This window comes from Pristiophorus japonicus, chromosome 7, assembly GCF_044704955.1.
Source record: "Pristiophorus japonicus isolate sPriJap1 chromosome 7, sPriJap1.hap1, whole genome shotgun sequence".
NCBI classification, from domain to species: Eukaryota; Metazoa; Chordata; class Chondrichthyes; family Pristiophoridae; genus Pristiophorus; species Pristiophorus japonicus.
This window is the reverse complement of record NC_091983.1, coordinates 243044598-243062674: the sequence shown is the minus strand read 5'-3', so window position 1 is coordinate 243062674 and position 18077 is coordinate 243044598. Positions and strand designations below refer to the sequence as shown.

Sequence of the window (18077 nt, the reverse complement as noted above, 5' to 3'; positions counted from 1 at the left end):
TTGTTGACCCTGTACGACCCCTGTAAAAAATTAGTTCTGACATGTGATGCATTGTCCTATGGGGTTGGATGCGTGTTGCAGCAGGGCAATGCTGAGGGTCAACTACAACCTGTGGCTTATGCCTTCAGGTCTCTCTCTCAAGCAGAACGGAGAAAATGGGATGGTTGAGAAAGAAGTGCTTGCATGTGTCTATGGTGTAAAAAAAAATCCATCAGTACCTCTTTGGTAGGAAGTTCAAATTAGAGACGGACCACAAGCCATTAACATCCCTGTTGTCAGACAGCAAGGCCATCAATGCCAACGCATCAGCTCGCATACAGCGATGGGCTCTCACGCTGGCTGCCTATGACTACTCCATCTGGCACCGGCCTGGCTCTGAAAATTGCGCTGACGTGCTCAGCAGGCTTCCACTGGCCACCACTGAGGGGGCAGCGGAGCAAAGCGCCGAGATGGTGATGGCTGTCGATGTCTTTGACAGCGCAGGCTCCCCCATCACAGCCCGCCAGATTAAAATCTGGATAAACAGAGATCCCACCTGTGGTGTATATAGCACACAAATCACTGACTCCACACGGTCTGGTGTTGATATAACTGCTGTGACCTTAGTCCTTTATTGTGTAAATCCAGAGTGCCTCTCAGGTGTGATGGGCAGCCTTTTATACTCTGTCTTGCAGGTACTTTCAGGTCTCCCACCACAGCGCCCTTTGTGGCGCACCATTGTACTTATACATTTAATGTACTTGGACAATACATAACACCACCTATCCCTGATTCAGAAATGTGTCCTGACTGGGGATTGGGCGCCTGCACACGGAGCATGCTCGAAGGAGGTCAGACCGTTCCACAGGCGGATGGATGAGCTCTCCATCCAAGCCGACTGCCTACTATGGGGTAGCCAGGTAGTTATGCCCCAAAGGGGCAGGGAGGCATTCATCAGGGAACTTCACAGCGGACACCCAGGCATTGTCCTGACGAAGGCCATTGCCCGGTCACACGTTTGGTGGCCTGGAATTGATTCGGACCTGGAACACTGTGTTCGCAGGTGCACGACATGTGCCCAGCTGGGCAATGCCCCCAGGGAGGCCCCGCTCAGCCCGTGGCCCTGACCCACCAGACCATGGTCACGCATTCATGTTGACTACGTGGGCCCGTTCGTGGGTAAGATGTTCCTTATTGTGGTAGATGCGTACTCGAAATGGATCGAGTTTTTTAAAATTTCAAAATATACTTTATTCATATAAAAATTTGTACAGTACATTCAAAAGCAGTTCAGTACATTTAGCTGCGGTCAGCAATCCCATACATTACATTTGGGTGCTGACGGTAGTTCCGTTCGATACATTTCCTTGCTTTTCAGTTCAAGTACAATTCCGTACAATACGGGATACATTGTAGTACATTCAACAAATGGATCGAGTGCATCATTCTGAATTCATGCATGTCATCCACCACCATGGAAAGCCTACGTGCAATCTTTGCAACCCATGGCTTGCCAGACATCCTGGTTGGTGATAACGGTCCATGTTTCACAAGCTACGAATTCCGAGAGTTTATGTCTGGCAATGGCATCAACCACGTCAGGACTGCACCGTTCAAGCCGGCCTCCAATGGCCAGGTGGAACGTGCGGTCTAAATCATTAAGCAATGGTTGCTCAGGATTCAAGGACCCTCCCTACAATGCCGCCTGTTGAGCCTCCTGCTGGCCTATAGATCCCGACCGCACTCGCTCACGGGGGTCCCGCCCGCAGAGCTACTAATGGAACGGACACTCAAAACTCGGTTATCCCTCATTCACCCAATCCTGACCGACATAGTTGAGGGCAAGCGCAAAACGAGTACCATGACCGTAATTCGAGGGGGAGGTATATCGAAATAAATGATCCTGTATTCGTCCTCAATCACGTCATGGGGCCCAAATGGCTTGAGGGCACTGTAATTGACAAAGAGGGGAATAGGGTCATCGTGGTAAAACTCAACAATGGTCAGATATGCCGTAAGCATCTGGACCAAGTAAAATAAAGGTTCAGCACCGACACGGAGGAACCTGAAGAAGACCATGAGATGGATTACACAACACCGCCAGCAACAAGAGTAATCAGAAGAATGCACAGTCCCTGCGGTCAGCCCAGGCAGGCTGGAATCACCACAGGTGACAGACACTCATGTCAGTGTCCAACAACCAGAGCCTCAACTGCGGCGCTCCACGAGGGAGCGTAGACCACCTGAAACCTATGATCCCAATAAGACTTTGGGGGGGAAGGTGATGTCATGTATGTAACCACAATGTAACACCACTGTATTACTGTATGCACTCAACCTAGATGCACAACTTGACCACAAGGGATGAACTTGTGGGAGACACTCCTTACCTGATCACACAGGTATAAAAAGGGAGGTCCCACACAGGGTCAGCATCTTTGGAGTCCTATAAATAAAGAGAGCAGGTCACAGAGTGACCTTGTCCCCAGAATATGCCTCATGTAATTTCATGCTGTAGAGTAAGGACTTTACAAGGACAATGCTGGATGTTTGATGACCCCCCCTGCATTACACTACACCGAGGGTGAGAAGCAATACAGCCAGAGCTGCAGAGACACACGCAATGTGGTCCAGAAAACAATAACTGTGCTTAAGCAGCGCTTCAGATCACTCAGGAGGGGAGCTACAATACAACCCTGAGCAAGTAGGTAAATTCGTGGTCGTGTCCTCCATGCTGCACAATCTGGCTATCAGGAGGGGCCAAGAATTGGCAGAAGGGACTAATGCTCCACCTCAGGAGAGAGAGCGAGAGGAGGATGAGGGGCTGGACGTTGAGCTAGGGCCAGACTATCAGGCTGGCTATGCAACCATGCCCACGACCCGCTCCAGACCACAGGAAAGGGCCCGTGGTGGCTACATAGCTGCAAGATTCTTACATCAGGAGCTGATATCTGAACAATTTGCCTGAAAGAAAGTTGCTGTGTGACAATGCTGTCACACTGCTCAGACATCAATGGTGCCCATCACCTTGGTGCCAGTTAAAGTTTACGTTGATTGAAGTTAAGTTTTATTTAACCCTTTCATGTTAAGGAATCACCATTGGGTAACGGTCCAGCTATCTGAAAAAATGTGCAATAAGGTTATGTTCAATAAAAATTATATTAACATTGGTCTGAAATCATAAGTATCACGGCCAAAAACACCACTTTTTCCACCATTGACATCAATCAAATGTTCAACATGTCCAGCAACACAGACTACAAATGACAAGCAGGAGGATGGTTCCCTCCCCCCATACATTACAACAAATTGCATACACTTAGATGGAGATATAACACAGCCATCACCTGTGGACATGCACCTCACTTTCCTTTCCCGCTCCCCTTCTTCTCCCCACCTCTACCCCTTCCCCTCCTTTCTCCATGGCGCCTGGCTGAGGAGCTCCTCAGGCAGTGCCTCATTGGGGGAGGCAGAGGCAGTGGTTGCATGGGTTCGGGAGCGGGGGGAACTTTCTCTGATGCAGAAGCAGAATCTTCGTCCTTCCTCTCATCTGTGTTCGCAGTGGTGCGGAACCTGGGGGTGGAGTGCCGCGCTCTGGGACCATTGGGAGGCCTGTGCCAGCAGTGCTCCTGGCTATTGCATCTAGGGCCTCCGCCATCCGCGGAACGTACTCAGTCATGATGGCCAGCTGTCAGGATATGCCCCCCAATGCTTCGATGAGCTGGTCACCAATGTCTACAGTCCTCCTGGACAACTGTACCATCTCTCCGCACTCATGTGGCGCTCGTGGACCAGACCTGCCGCATCCGCGGAGTTGGCACCGTCCTGGGGAAAAATGGGGTGCCCTGTGGCAAGGTGTTTTGGGCCGGTACCGCCAGAGTGGAGGCAGGAATGACCGGAGAAGCACGAGATGGGGTGGAATGGCTTCTGGATCATGGCAAGGCAGGTTCCCCGAAGTCTGCGCTCTCATCCATAGAGAACGGACCCAGCAGATTCACGGGCGAGAATTGGAGCTGCTCAGCACCAGATGTCGGAACATACGGACAGTCGGGCCCCGCGCTCCCACCTTCTAGCCTCTGTGGTCTTGCATGGGGTTGCGCTGCTGGCTGAACTGCAAAACACAAATGAGTTTATGAGAGGAGAAAGGGGTGCTAGGGTCACAAGGGGAGTCCAGGGCTACACACAGCATATACATGACAAAAGCACCACCACTTTCAAAATCATCACAGACATCACATTTCATGACCATCAACACATTTGCATTGCAATGATTATCATTAGGCCAGCATTATTTCTATGACAATTTTAGAAATCATCTATCATATATGATTATTCGGATATGAGTGGGTGTGGCATCTATTGACTTTACATCATGCAATGGTGTAAACTTTACTCATGTGGCATAACTTCGGGGTCTGCAGATGATTCCGTGGCTTCCCGGGTATGATTCCCCACGAGTGCGAGCAGCTGCTCCTCCATGTCAGTGATGTCGATGGGGACTGGTGGCCCCCCCACCCGTTTGCCCCTGCATGAACCTCACCGTTGATAGCTTCTTCTGTAAAAGGTGACAGGACGACATGGCTTGAGATCATTGTGTGATATTATTGCGAGGTGCTGTCACAGGGACTGATACAACACATAACTGACAGATGTAATCATGATTATTATGACAATTATCATTCTTTACCTAAAGACGTACACCGTGACCGCAGGCTTTGGTACAACATTCTCGGTAAAAGTGAAAGACCTCACATCTGCTGATAGTCACTCATGACTGTTACAAATCAAATTATATAAATACATAAGTACATGTAAATAAATGTAATACTTACTTTTGCGGATCCCACAAGGTCATTCCATCATTTGTGGCATTGGATCCATTTACACACCTCATTGGTTGCTATCTCGGGTCCATATCTTCTGGTAGGCCTTTGGGATGGGGCTTCCCACACCCTCCCTGTGTCAAATCACCCCAGCATAACTTGACCTCCTGCAGGAGGGAGGCATTTGCCTTGTCAGAGAACCTCCTCGTTCTTTTGCGCCCTCCAATGTGCTCCTCTCCCACCTCACTGCTCTTGCCAGCATCAGTCTCCACAACATGCTGTGATGCCTCCTACTTTCTCTCCATTATAAGCCAAATTCGGCCAAATATATGACTGGTAACAGCTAATTTTTGTTTCCCTATTTGCTCCAAAGCTCTAACCTCTCCCTCCTTCCTCCCAAAGCAGCCACACCACACCCACACACACCTTCAGTTCCTCTCAGCTCCCTCTCTCTCTATTTCCTCTTCTGCGCATGTCATGATGACCCTTGACATAGAAACATAGAAAATAGGTGCAGGAGTAGGCCATTCGGCCCTTCGAGCCTGCACCATCATTCAATATGATCATGGCTGATCATGCACTTCAGTACCCCATTCCTATTTTCTCTCCATACTTCTTGATCCCTTCAGCCATAAGGGCCACATCTAACTCCCTTTTGAATATATCTAATGAACTGGCCTCAACAACTTTCTGTGGTAGAGAATTCCACATGCTCACAACTCTCTGAGTGAAGAGGTTTCTCCTCATCTCGGTCCTAACTGGCTTACCCCTTATCCTTTGACTGTGTCCCCTGGTTCTGGACTTCCCCAACATCGGGAATATTCTTCCTGCATCTAACCTGTCCAATCCTGTCAGAATTTTATATGTTTCTATGAGATCCTCTCATTCTTCTAAATTCCATTGAATATAAGCCTAGTCAATCCAGTCTTTCTTCATCTGTCAGTCCTGTCATCCCGGGAATCAGTCTGGTGAACCTTCGCTGCAATCCCTGAATAGTAAGAATGTCCTTCATCAGATTAGGAGACCAAAACTGTACAGAATATTCAAGGTATGGCCTCACCAAGTCCCTGTACAACTGCAGTAAGACCTCCCTGCTCGTATACTCAAGTACTCTCGCTATGAAATCTAACATGCCATTTGCCTTCTTCACCGCCTGCTGTACCTGTATGCCAACTTTCAATAACTTGATATACCATGACACCCAGGTCTCGTTGCACCTCGCCTTTGACTAATCTTTCATCATTCAGATAATAATCTGCCTTCATGTTTTTGCCCCCAAAGTGGATAACCTCACATTTATCTACATTATACTGCATCTGCCATGCATTTGCTCACTCACCTAACCTGTCCAAGTCACCCTGCAGCCTCTTAGCATCCTCCTCACAGCTCACACCGCCACCCAGTTTAGTGTCATCTGCAACTTTGGAGATATTACACTCAATTCCTTTATCTAAATCATTAATATATATTGTAAATAGCTGGGGTCCTAGCACTGAGCCCTGCGACACTCTACTAGTCACTGCCTGCCATTCTGAAAAGGACCTGTTTATCCCGACTCTCTGCTTCCTGTCTGCCAACCAGTTCTCTATCCACGTCAGTACATTACCCCCAATACCATGTGCTTTAATTTTGCACACCAATCTCTTGTGTGGGATCTTGTCAAAAGCCTTTTGAAAGTCCAAATACACCACATCCACTGTTCTCCCTTGTCCACTCTACTAGTTACATCCTCAAAAAATTCCAGAAGATTAGTCAAGTATGATTTACCTTTCATAAATCCATGTTGACTTGGACCAATCCTGTCACTGCTTTCCAAATGCGCTGTTATTTCATCTTTAATAATTTCCCCACATTTTCCCCACTACTGATGTCAGACTAACCGGTCTATAATTACCGTTTTCTCTCTCCTTTTTTAAAAAGTAGTGTTATATTAGCTACTCTCCAGTCCATAGGAACTGATCCAGATCCTCTCTCATTACACAACATGCAGCCTCGGATGGCCAGCTCTCTAGTTGGTTCCTCGAAATGTTGGTCTACAAAACCATCCCTTATACACTGCAGGAAATCCTCCTCCACCGTATTGCTACCAGTTTGTTTAGCCCAATTTATATGTAGATTAAAGTCACCCATGATAACAGCTGTACCTTTATTGCATGCGTCCCTAATTTTCTGTTTGATGCCATCCCCACCCTTACTACTACCGTTTGGTGGTCTGTACACAACTCCCACTAGTGTTTTCTGCCCTTTGATGTCCGACAGCTCTATCCATACGGATTCCACCTCATCCAGCTAATGTCCTTCCTTACAATTGCGTTAATCTCCTCTTTAACCATTAATGCAACCCCACCTCCTTTTCCTTTCAGTCTATCTTTCATGAATATTGAATACCCTTAGATGTTGAGTTCCCAGCCTTGGTCACCCTGGAGCCATGTCTCCAAAATCCCAATTACATCATATTCCTTAACAGCTATCTGCGCAGTTAATTCATTCACCTTATTACGAATTGAGACAGAGCCTTCAGGCTTGTTTTTTTAACACTCTTTGTCCTAGATGAGTATTTATAGTCAAGCATGATTTTGGACTCCTCATCTAGCTCTAGTTGTAAGTATACATTTGTAAGATCTAACTTTGAGAAGATCTGACCACCTGTCAGCATTGTGAACAAATCTTCTACATTTGGCAATGTATTGTGGAAATTACCCTCTAGAAATTGGTTTATAGAAACATAGAAACATAGAAAATAGGTGCAGGAGCAGGCCATTCAGCCCTTCTAGCCTGCACCGCCATTCAACGAGTTCATGGCTGAACATGAAACTTCAGTACCCACTTCCTGCTTTCACGCCATACCCCTTGATCCCCCGAGTAGTAAGGACTTCATCTAACTCCCTTTTGAATATATTTAGTGAATTGGCCTCAACTACTTCCTGTGGTAGAGAATTCCACAGGTTCACCACTCTCTGGGTGAAGAAGTTTCTCCTTATCTCGGTCCTAAATGGCTTACCCCTTATCCTTAGACTGTGACCCCTGGTTCTGGACTTCCCCAACATTGGGAAAATTCTTCATGCATCCAACCTGTCCAAACCCGTCAGAATTTTAAACGTTTCTATGAGGTCCCCTCTCACTCTTCTGAACTCCAGTGAATACAAGCCCAGTTGATCCAGTCTTTCTTGATAGGTCAGTCCCACCATCCCGGGAATCAGTCTGGTGAATCTTCGCTGCACTCCCTCAATAGCAAGTATGTCCTTCCTCAAGTTAGGAGACCAAAACTGTACACAATACTCCAGGTGTGGCCTCACCAAGGCCCTGTACAACTGTAGCAACACCTCCCTGCCCCTGTACTCAAATCCCCTCGCTATGAAGGCCAACATGCCATTTGCTTTCTTAACCGCCTGCTGTACCTGCATGCCAACCTTCAATGACTGATGTACCATGACACCCAGGACACGTTGCACCTTCCCTTTTCCTAATCTGTCACCATTCAGATAATAGTCTGTCTCTCTGTTTTTACCACCAAAGTGGATAACCTCACATTTATCCACATTATACTTCATCTGCCACGCATTTGCCCACTCACCTAACCTATCCAAGTCACTCTGTAGCCTCATAGCATCCTCCTCGCAGCTCACACTGCCACCCAACTTAGTGTCATCCGCAAATTTGGAGATACTACATTTAATCCCCTCGTCTAAATCATTAATGTACAATGTAAACAGCTGGGGCCCCAGCACAGAACCCTGCGGTACCCCACTAGTCACTGCCTGCCATTCTGAAAAGTACCCATTTACTCCTACTCTTTGCTTCCTGTCTGACAACCAGTTCTCAATCCACGTCAGCACACTACCCCCAATCCCATGTGCTTTAACTTTGCACATTAATCTCCTGTGTGGGACCTTGTCGAAAGCCTTCTGAAAGTCCAAATATACCACATCAACTGGTACTCCTTTGTCCACTTTATTGGAAACATCCTCAAAAAATTCCAGAAGATTTGTCAAGCATGATCTCCCTTTCACAAATCCATGCTGACTTGGACCTATCATGTCACCATTTTCCAAATGCGCTGCTATGACATCCTTAATAATTGATTCCATCATTTTACCCACTACTGAGGTCAGGCTGACCGGTCTATAATTCCCTGCTTTCTCTCTCCCTCCTTTTTTAAAAAGTGGGGTTACATTGGCTACCCTCCACTCGATAGGAACTGATCCAGAGTCAATGGAATGTTGGAAAATGACTGTCAATGCATCCGCTATTTCCAAGGCCACCTCCTTAAGTACTCTGGGATGCAGTCCATCAGGCCCTGGGGATTTATCGGCCTTCAATCCCATCAATTTCCCCAACACAATTTCCCGACTAATAAAGATTTCCCTTATGGTTTCTTTATAATCACCGCACAACCTTACCTTACCATCGGACTTCGGTACAACAATGGGTGTAGCCCAATTACATAGATCTATCTTAGAGATAATGTTCGCAGTCTCTAGTCTTTTGAGTTCTTGCTCAACTTTCTCCTTGAGTGCGTATGGTACGGGACGTGACTTGCAGTAAACTGGACTCGCATCCTCTGCACTCTGACACTCGTCTTGAAGCCTCGGATCGGACTGCCTGTTTCGCAGAACACCTTTGGATACTTCTTGCTGACATCATCCTTCAATGCAAATCTCATTTTAACACGAAAAATCTCAATCCAATCCAGCTTCAGTGATCCCAACCAATTTCTACCTAGTAAGGCAGGCTTGTCTCCTACCACCACTAAGAGAGGCAAGCTCAGGAATTTACTTTTGTATTTCACCGGTACGATGATACGACCTGCCACTGGAATCTTCTCAGCTGAGTAGCCTCGCAGCTCTATCTTCTACTTTTCCAGTGGAAAATCACCCAACTTGTCAAGATATAGCGATTCTAATACTATGCTCACGGATGCGACAGTGTCAATTTCCATGAGTATCCTGGTTCTTGCAACATCTACTTGGATTATGATATTTTTCGAATCACAGTTCGATACCCTCATCCTCCTGATGACATGTATCGGTTCGTCCTGTTGCTTTTCTTCCATGCTATGTAGTCTCTGCGATTTCTATTTGTAGCCTTGAAAGTTGGTTTACTCTTCAGTCGGCGGCATGCCTTTGCAAGATGCCCAATTTTCCTGCAGAAGAAACACTCTGCCTTCACATATGGACAACTTTGAGCAATGTGTTGTCCCAGGCACAGATAGCATGACTTCAAAGTATTGTTACCTTGGTTACCTTGAGCATGCAGAAACCAAGCGCAGGCAGCGGAAGGAGTGTGCGGCAAACCAGTCCCAACCACCCTTTCCTTCAACGACTGTCTGTCCCACCTGTGACAGAGACTGTAATTTCCTTATTGGACTGTTCAGTCACCTAAGAACTCATTTTTAGAGTGGAAGCAAGTCTTCCTTGATTTCGAGGGACTGCCTATGATGATGATGTATGACCTTGGCCAGTTGCTGAGGCCTTGGGCAATTCACGTTGGTTGCCTGATGACTGGATATCGCTCAAAATTCTCGTATTGGTTGGCCATATCCATTGACATAGCTGTCTGACAAGCTAAATCAAAAGTCAAGTTAGGGGTTGTCAACAACGTCCTCCTGATTGCTTCATTTTTCATCCCACAAACAATGCGGTCACGCAATACTTGGTCCTTAAATTTTCAAAAATGACAATGATTGGATAACTTTTTTAATGCTAAAATGTACTCACTGATAATCTCGTCAGGCAATTGATTTCATATTCCAAAATGATAAATTTCAGCAATTTCCAGGGTCTCAGGACTGCAGTACTGTTCTAACTTGCTTTGAATCTCCGTAAGTGATGTGTCCTTTTGCTTGATGGGAACACGCACATTTTTTCAGGGTTTCATACACCTTGGGGCCTGCTTCAGTCAGGAAAATAGCCCATTTTCTTTCCAAAACCATCCGATTATTATTTTCATCTTCGGGGATTTCGATTGTAGTATTAGCGGTGTAAAATATTTCTAGCCACTCCATATATGCTCTGAAAGTCTCTTGGTCATGTTGAAACTCACCCGAGCGCCCTATTATTCCCATAGATGTGGCCATCTGGACTCTTCAGTTCAATCAAGTGTGCTTGATATTTTCCTTGGATTTTTAGCTGTTAGTCAAAACAAAGAAGCCTTCAAAGTATCTCTGTCAGTTGGCTGAATCATCCACCAACAAAAATATTCAGTTCGGGGGGGATTTGAATGGTGTACACTTCCAACGAAATTGGCGAGGTGAAGCCGTGCTAAAGGAATTAGTGACGCGGTGAGGTCACCAGCGGGTTGGCCACTGAAAACCGCTGCGATTTTCAGCAACAAAAACCGAGGACCTCTTCAGACAGTTCCCCCGCAAGATTTCCAGTTGGTGCACGAATGCAGCACTGTTGGAGTTTTGCCGCAATCGTGGCCGTGTGGTAGGTAAATAGTTTTATTAATTGTTTTGGCTCCATTAAACCTGCTGAGTGCTGCTCAGAGGTTTTCACAGACTTTTGTACAACTTTCAAGTCTGACTCTTTAGTGGAGGCCTGTAGGCCTCATTATGGGCTGCAGAGACCTGCTTGGCAGGGTTCACCCTGAGGATGGGAGGAGTGTTGGGAGGGCGACACCTGGTACACCTATGTTACGCAGACATTGGCAACATAGCACAATTCTCGGCACATCGGTGTATCTGGCAGGTCACAGATGCACTGTACAGGAGTCCAGTACATCTCCTTCCTGATGACAAGGGACAAACAGGTGAAGCGGCAGGCCGAATTTGACTGAATGGCAGGCTTCGAGGGTGCAGGGTGCACACACGTTGGGATTGCAGTTGGCTGCTTGGGGACAAGGGATAGCCTCTGTCCACTTAGCTGCTCATTCCACTGCAGAACCCCAGGACAGCACCGGAGCATGCATACAATGATGCTCATTGTGCCACTAGGTGCATCATTGAGCAGTGTATAGGCATCCTTAAGCAGGTGGCATCTTGCAATACTTTCCTCAATGGGTCTCCATATTCGTCGTGGTCTGCTGCATGCTGCACAACCTGGCCATCATGAGGGGACAGCCACTGGAGATCGAGCTAGCAGTACCACCCGAGAATGAGGAGGAGGCGGAGGAGGAAGAGGAGGTGGAGGAGGAGGATCCCCGTCGCCCCAGAGCTAAGTGGCGTTGTCCCCATCACAACCCTGGAAGGGAGGTGCAGCTGCGTCTCATAGATGCTCGCTTCAGATAATCCCATCCACACAAGACCCTTCAGGTCCCACTTTCAATGGCCATTGCAATGAGTGTCTTAACGCAGAATTACCCATTCCCAAATGAAATACCTGGCCCGATATATGTGCCAAAAATAAAGATGTATCCAATTATCCAAATCACTGCAAAAACAGAACATAAACAACAATATAATAATACTGTAATAATTTATTACCCCTGTGCATCTCACTATAACACCTGACTACCCTAACACTATGCCTAACTGTCATCCTGTGGCTGCATCATGGGTCCGGGAAGGCTGCTGTGGTTGCTGTCCAGGACCTACAGCTGTCCTTCTAGGACACACTGGAATACCTCTGAGCCTGGAAGGGCCATGTGCAGACTGGCCAGCACCCTCCTGGGAGGGTGTGTCCTCACATATATGGAGGTGCCTGATACTTCCCCTGCAATCTCCCTCCATGCATTATGTACTGGCGGTCTGCCAGGTCTCCCCATGTCAGGAAACAGTATTCTTCTGTCCTCCACACTGTCCATCAGTGTCTCTAGCTCCATATCAGTGAACCTGTTGGCTCTCCTTGCATCTCTTACACCAGCCATCCTTCCAAACTCCTTCCCCCCTTTAAAAAGGCCAGGGAGCAGCTGGCTCATTCGAAACCCTTACCTGCATGCTGAATTTCTCAGTGGTCATAGCGCTCAAATTAAGACAGCCACACCACTGAAAAATCCACTTTGGAAGGGATCATTAGGAACCCATTTTTTCACTTTTGAATCTGAATGTGGAGTGGCCCAGCCACAAAATAAATTTGGCGCTAATGGGCCCAGAAAGGTCGAGGGAGCACCAGCTTTCCAGCGGTACTGAATTTCGGGCCCTCAGACTTTACATGATAGCTGTTAAAACAGGAACTTGTCAGGTGACCTGACCTTTTTTATGGCCCAGAAATCTTGGTTTCTCCTTCCCACGGGCATTCCACTGGACTCTGGACAAAAGAAGCGCACCTAACTGAAGCTGCTGCACCCACGTGAGATCCCAGTCCTGAGGCCTCTCCTGACTGCCATGCATGTGCACGTCGGGACATGTGCAGGCCTGGAGCTGGAATCACATGGCTCTGGGCAGCCAATCAGGTAAGGTATTTTCTCATTCATAATAATGGGAACTCCATAAGTTGGAGTTCCCATTATTATGAATGAGAAACAGCCCCCAAAACACACATAACCAATAATAAAAGATAGAAAAAATGCACGACATATTTTTAGTAATTTAAATTAAAGCTATTTCTGTATTTTTTTAAAATTCCGATTTAAAAAAAAAGTTTTTTAAATTATGCTTTAAAATAAACTTACCGTAGTTTTAAAAATTTTACTTTAGAATGTTTTTGCGTGCTTTAAAACTCTTACACCTGTAAAAGTAGGCTCTACACCTGCTTTTATCAGGCGCAAGAGTTTTGAGGACATTTGCTATGCAAGATATGGGTAAATACCGCAATCTTGCCCATGCAAATGCCCTCGTTCCTGAGATTCAGAAGATCTGTCAAGCTCCAGCTTGTCAGATCGGAAAAGCCAGTTTTCAGCGCATGCGCACTGTATGCTGAAAACCGGCTTTTCCGATGCCTTTCCGGGTCCGTAGAAACTACGTACGGACTCGGGGAGGCCGCGATTTCTGGGCCATCATATATAGCATTGGTTGCATTACTACAGTCATCCTCTAGGTGGAGCAGTAGTCCACTAGGTGGAACTATATTACAAAAGTGATAATGTAGATAGAGAGAGAGAGTTGAGTGGAGGCACAAAGTAAGTTGGTGTGAGTAAGGATGTGTAGCAGTAGGATACGGAAGGCAGAGTAAAGGGGATGTGATGGGTGGCACAGCAGTTTGAGGTTGAGTGTGGCTTTGGAGTAACGTTTCGTGATCTACTGAGGTTGTTGAAAGCTTTGTGCCACTGCAGCCAGAGACAACATCTCTGCTTGTGCCCTCCTGTACAATGTGCAACCAGGCTGCATTGGTCTCTTGGCAAGGTCTCTTCCGCCCATTGGAAGGGTAGAGAACCTTCTTATGGCTGTGATTCCCTCCATAAGCATATGGAGGGAGTCATGGGTGAGCTTGGATGCAGCCGTGCACCTTTGTGCAGTGCTTGTCAGTGTTTACAGCACCTCAATGCTGTAGAGCACTGACAGCAGAAAATAATGTGGGTATGGTCCCTTTAAGGAAATAGACTGACGACACGTCATCATATTACGTCATCTGATCCGTTTCCTTTTAATTGGCCGGGAATCTCGCTGGGCAGGCTGAACAAGCCCCATCAAGGTAAAATCACTTGAAGAGAACGGGTTGCAGCCAGGAGTTGGCCGGCACTTGCTTCAGAAGTCAGCCGCCCCGTACTCACCTCGGTCTGCAAAATCTCAGCCAGAGAGTGGCATTCGGTTTTGAGTTCTAACTTTCGAGCCTTTCAAAGATCCGTTGAAAACTATACTCGTTTATCCATCATATTCTTCCTACATCAAAGGTACATGTCACAGATAAGACCTCACAACGTATATATTCCTCAATCCTTTGAAAATAGTCTATTCACGTAAACGGTTGTAGTTTACTCAAAAGTTTCTTCTCTTAAACAAGGCTTCTTGACATAACTGTTCTCAAATCCTTTGCAGAATAGGCTTTATTAACCATTAGCTTTCTATACTATAGTTAATGGATCCCTCTATCTATGTTTATTACACTAACCACCAAAGTTACACCTTAATCACCCATGGTTGCTGTCACTTATTTCCTTGCACAAGCATTTCTCATATATAACACTCCACTAAAAGCAGAGGACAAGCTATGCTTTCCTTTCACAACACTTCAAAGCTATCCTGTTTATCTTGGAAAATCAGTTGCTGCATGATACAAAGCAGTTTGACTGTTAACCCTTATCTTCCCAAGATGTCCACTATACAACTCTCCAGTATGTTCAACAGAATGAAAAGTACATATGTTACTGACGTACATTTGAGATTCTTACATGTGTTTGGCAGAACTGGCTCTTTTGGTAGAGGTTAGCCGGAAGCCTAAATAAATGTTAAAGATGGAGCTTGAAGTGCAACAGTCAGCCAAATGCTTCCGGAAGGCTGAGAATATGTTGAAATTTAACTATGGTCATGTGGAGGTAGGTTATACGTCATGTACTGAGATGAAGCTTTTTATAAAATTCTAATTCCTAAAAAACTTTTCTTTTAGCATAGTTAATTTAACTGAATAGAAAGTTATTGTACAATTTTATTGCAGCTTTTAGTTTCATGTATGTCTGAATATTATAAATTTAATTTTTATACAGTCTTGCACGCATCCCTTTTGATACGTGATCCAGCTACTGGGAAAATGTATTCGAACTTTGATCATAGAATTGTTGAGGTGCTTCGAGAGGCTAAATGTATGTTAAAGATGGGGCTGGAGGTGCCAGAGATAGGCAAACGTTTGCTGAAGTGTGAGCATATATTGAAATCTAACTATGATCTTTTGGAGGTAAGTTGTGTTTATGTCCTCATGAAAATTGAAAATGTTATTTGATGCAAGATGTACATTGCCATTTCTATTTTAATTGTAAAATGTAGTCCTATAGCATTATGTCATTACAGTGAACAGCACAAAGCAAAACTGTACTACAAATTTACTCATTCAGTTACAATTTAAAAGTCACTTTACAGGGCAACAGCAGAAGGGATAATTGCTTCAGCCATATTTGTCACAATTGTCAATTAAAGTGTTGATAGGGTTCCCACTCCTTTTTGCTATTTAGCAGCTAGACAGACTTAGCTGTTGATTGCCCTAATAGCTGAATAATCTATCTGACATCAGGTCATACACAAAAAGTAGGCATAAAGGAGAGTTTCCACCATGTGATGTGGTTAGATTGTAAACCTGTTTGATTGACATTCAGGTTGTTTTGTAACTGTCTTTGGCACTGTGTGAACCTGTGGTTCTGTGCCAATGTTATTTCTGATAAATACTAATACCAGTGTACAACAGAAGGAAGTTTTTAAACCTGCAACAGTTCGCAATGCATAAAATAATACTCTAAATTTCCATGGCCATAGAGACCCTTTTACAGCATATTTTTCACTTTATTAAATTGGGTAACATATATTCTCTAGCTGTGGTACTGACTCATACAATTCCAATGCCATCACTGCTGGAAGCCAAAATTGTTCACCTGAGAGCAATGTATATTGCCTTGAGGTTAATTAACTCAGATGAAGTTAAAGGAAAAGGATGGAAAAGGGAAGGGAAAGTGAAAGGAAAATACAGTTTTGATTCCATTGTTGCCATACTCCTGACTTCTCCCACATCTCTATTATGAGTATCCCTGTACTATGACAACATTGCTACCCAATTAGGGACCTAGGTTCGAGAACATTCTTGGGATAGTGAGGACTCAGCCATAGTGCAATTATAGATATCTGCAGGCTAGATAATTCCAATGTTAAAACTGCTTCCTCTGCTGAGGACAGCGTAAAATACTACCTACATTTTATGGTCAGCTGATCTGAAACACAGATAAGCCAGTTGCTGTCCTCAAGAGACTCTGGGGCTAGATTTTGACTGCAGGAGGATTTTAGGTGGCTGACTGATGGACCAGGTCATGTCCATTTTGAAGTTCAGGCCTCTGTTGCATAGGGTCTGCGGGGTCAAAACAAATGCCCCAGGGAAGACCGACTCTGGACTTCCACAAAATCAGGCAGTCCAGGTGGTCTCAGTATACAAAAATCTATCGATCCCTGTTTTGAATATACTCAAAGAATGAGCATCCACGGTGCTCAGAGGTAAGGAATTCCAAAGATTCACAACCTTTTGAGTGAAGAAATTTCCCCTGATCTCTGTCCTAAAATGCCAACCTCTTATTCTGAGACTGTAACCCCTAATTCTAGACTCCCCATCCAGGGGAAACATCTTCCAGCAACTCGTTAAGAATTTTATATGTTCCAATGAGATCACCTCTCATTCTTTCTTCGGAATATAGCTCTAGTCTACTCAATCTCTCTTCATAGGACAAATCCCTCATCCCAGCAATCAATCTAGTGAACCTTTGTTGCACCGCCTCTAAGGCAAGTATATTCTTCCTCAGGTAAGGAGATCAAAACTGTGCACAGTATGCCAGGTGTGATTACATAGGATTACATAGGATTACATCGGATATACCACACAGAAATAGGCCATTCAGCCCAACCAGTCCATGCTGGCGTTTATGTTCTACTCAAGCCTCCTCCCATCTTTCCTCATCTAAATCTATCAGTATAACCATCTATTCCCTTCTCCCTCATATGCTTGTCTAGCCTCCCCTTAAATGCATTTATATTATTCTCTTTAACTACTCCCTGAGGTAGCGAGTTTCACATTCTCACCACTCTTTGGGTAAAGAAATTTCTTCTGAATTCTCTCTTGGATTCATATATTGATGGCTCTAGTTATTTCCTCACAAGTGAAAACATTCTCTTTGTATCCACTCCATCAAAACCTTTCATAATTTTAAATACCTCTATTAGATAACCCTCTATGGGAACGGTAGCATTGTGGTTATGTTACTGGGTTAGTAATCCAGAGGCCTGAACAAATTGATCTGGAGATGTGAGTTCAAATCCTGCCAGGGCAGCTGGGGAATTTCAATTCAATTAATTAAATAAATCTGGAATAAAAAGCTAGTATCAGCAATGGTGACCATGAAACTACTGGATTGTTGTAAAAATCCATCTGGTTCACTAATGTCCTTTAGGGAAGAAAATCTGCTGTTGTTACCTGGTCTCTGATTCCAGACTGACAACAATCTGGTTGACTCTTAACTGCCCTCTGAAATGGTTTAGCAAGCTACTCAGTACACCACCATCTTCTGAAGGGTAATTAAGGATGGGCAATAAATGCAAGTCTTGCCAGTGACACTCACATGAATGAATATAACAAAAGCCTTTTTTTTTCAAGAGGAAAGAGTCTCAGCCTGTTCATCCTCGCATTTCTGGTATTATCCTTGTAATTTTCTGGACCCTCTCCAGTGCCTCTGTATCCTTTTTACTAATATAGTATGCAGTACTCTCTAATTGTG

At 45.2% G+C, this 18077-nt stretch overlaps 1 protein-coding gene across 1 annotated transcript in view; it reads left to right on the top strand.

The window, feature by feature from the left end:
• The window catches only part of LOC139266712 (dynein axonemal heavy chain 8-like), a 2132242-nt gene that overhangs the window by 795342 nt on the left and 1318823 nt on the right, over positions 1 to 18077 (top strand). Inside the window, exon 18 of the mRNA XM_070884298.1 lies at positions 15321 to 15508. Within this exon, the coding sequence (XP_070740399.1) occupies positions 15321 to 15508 (188 nt within the window). The remainder of the gene's footprint in view (positions 1 to 15320; positions 15509 to 18077) is intronic.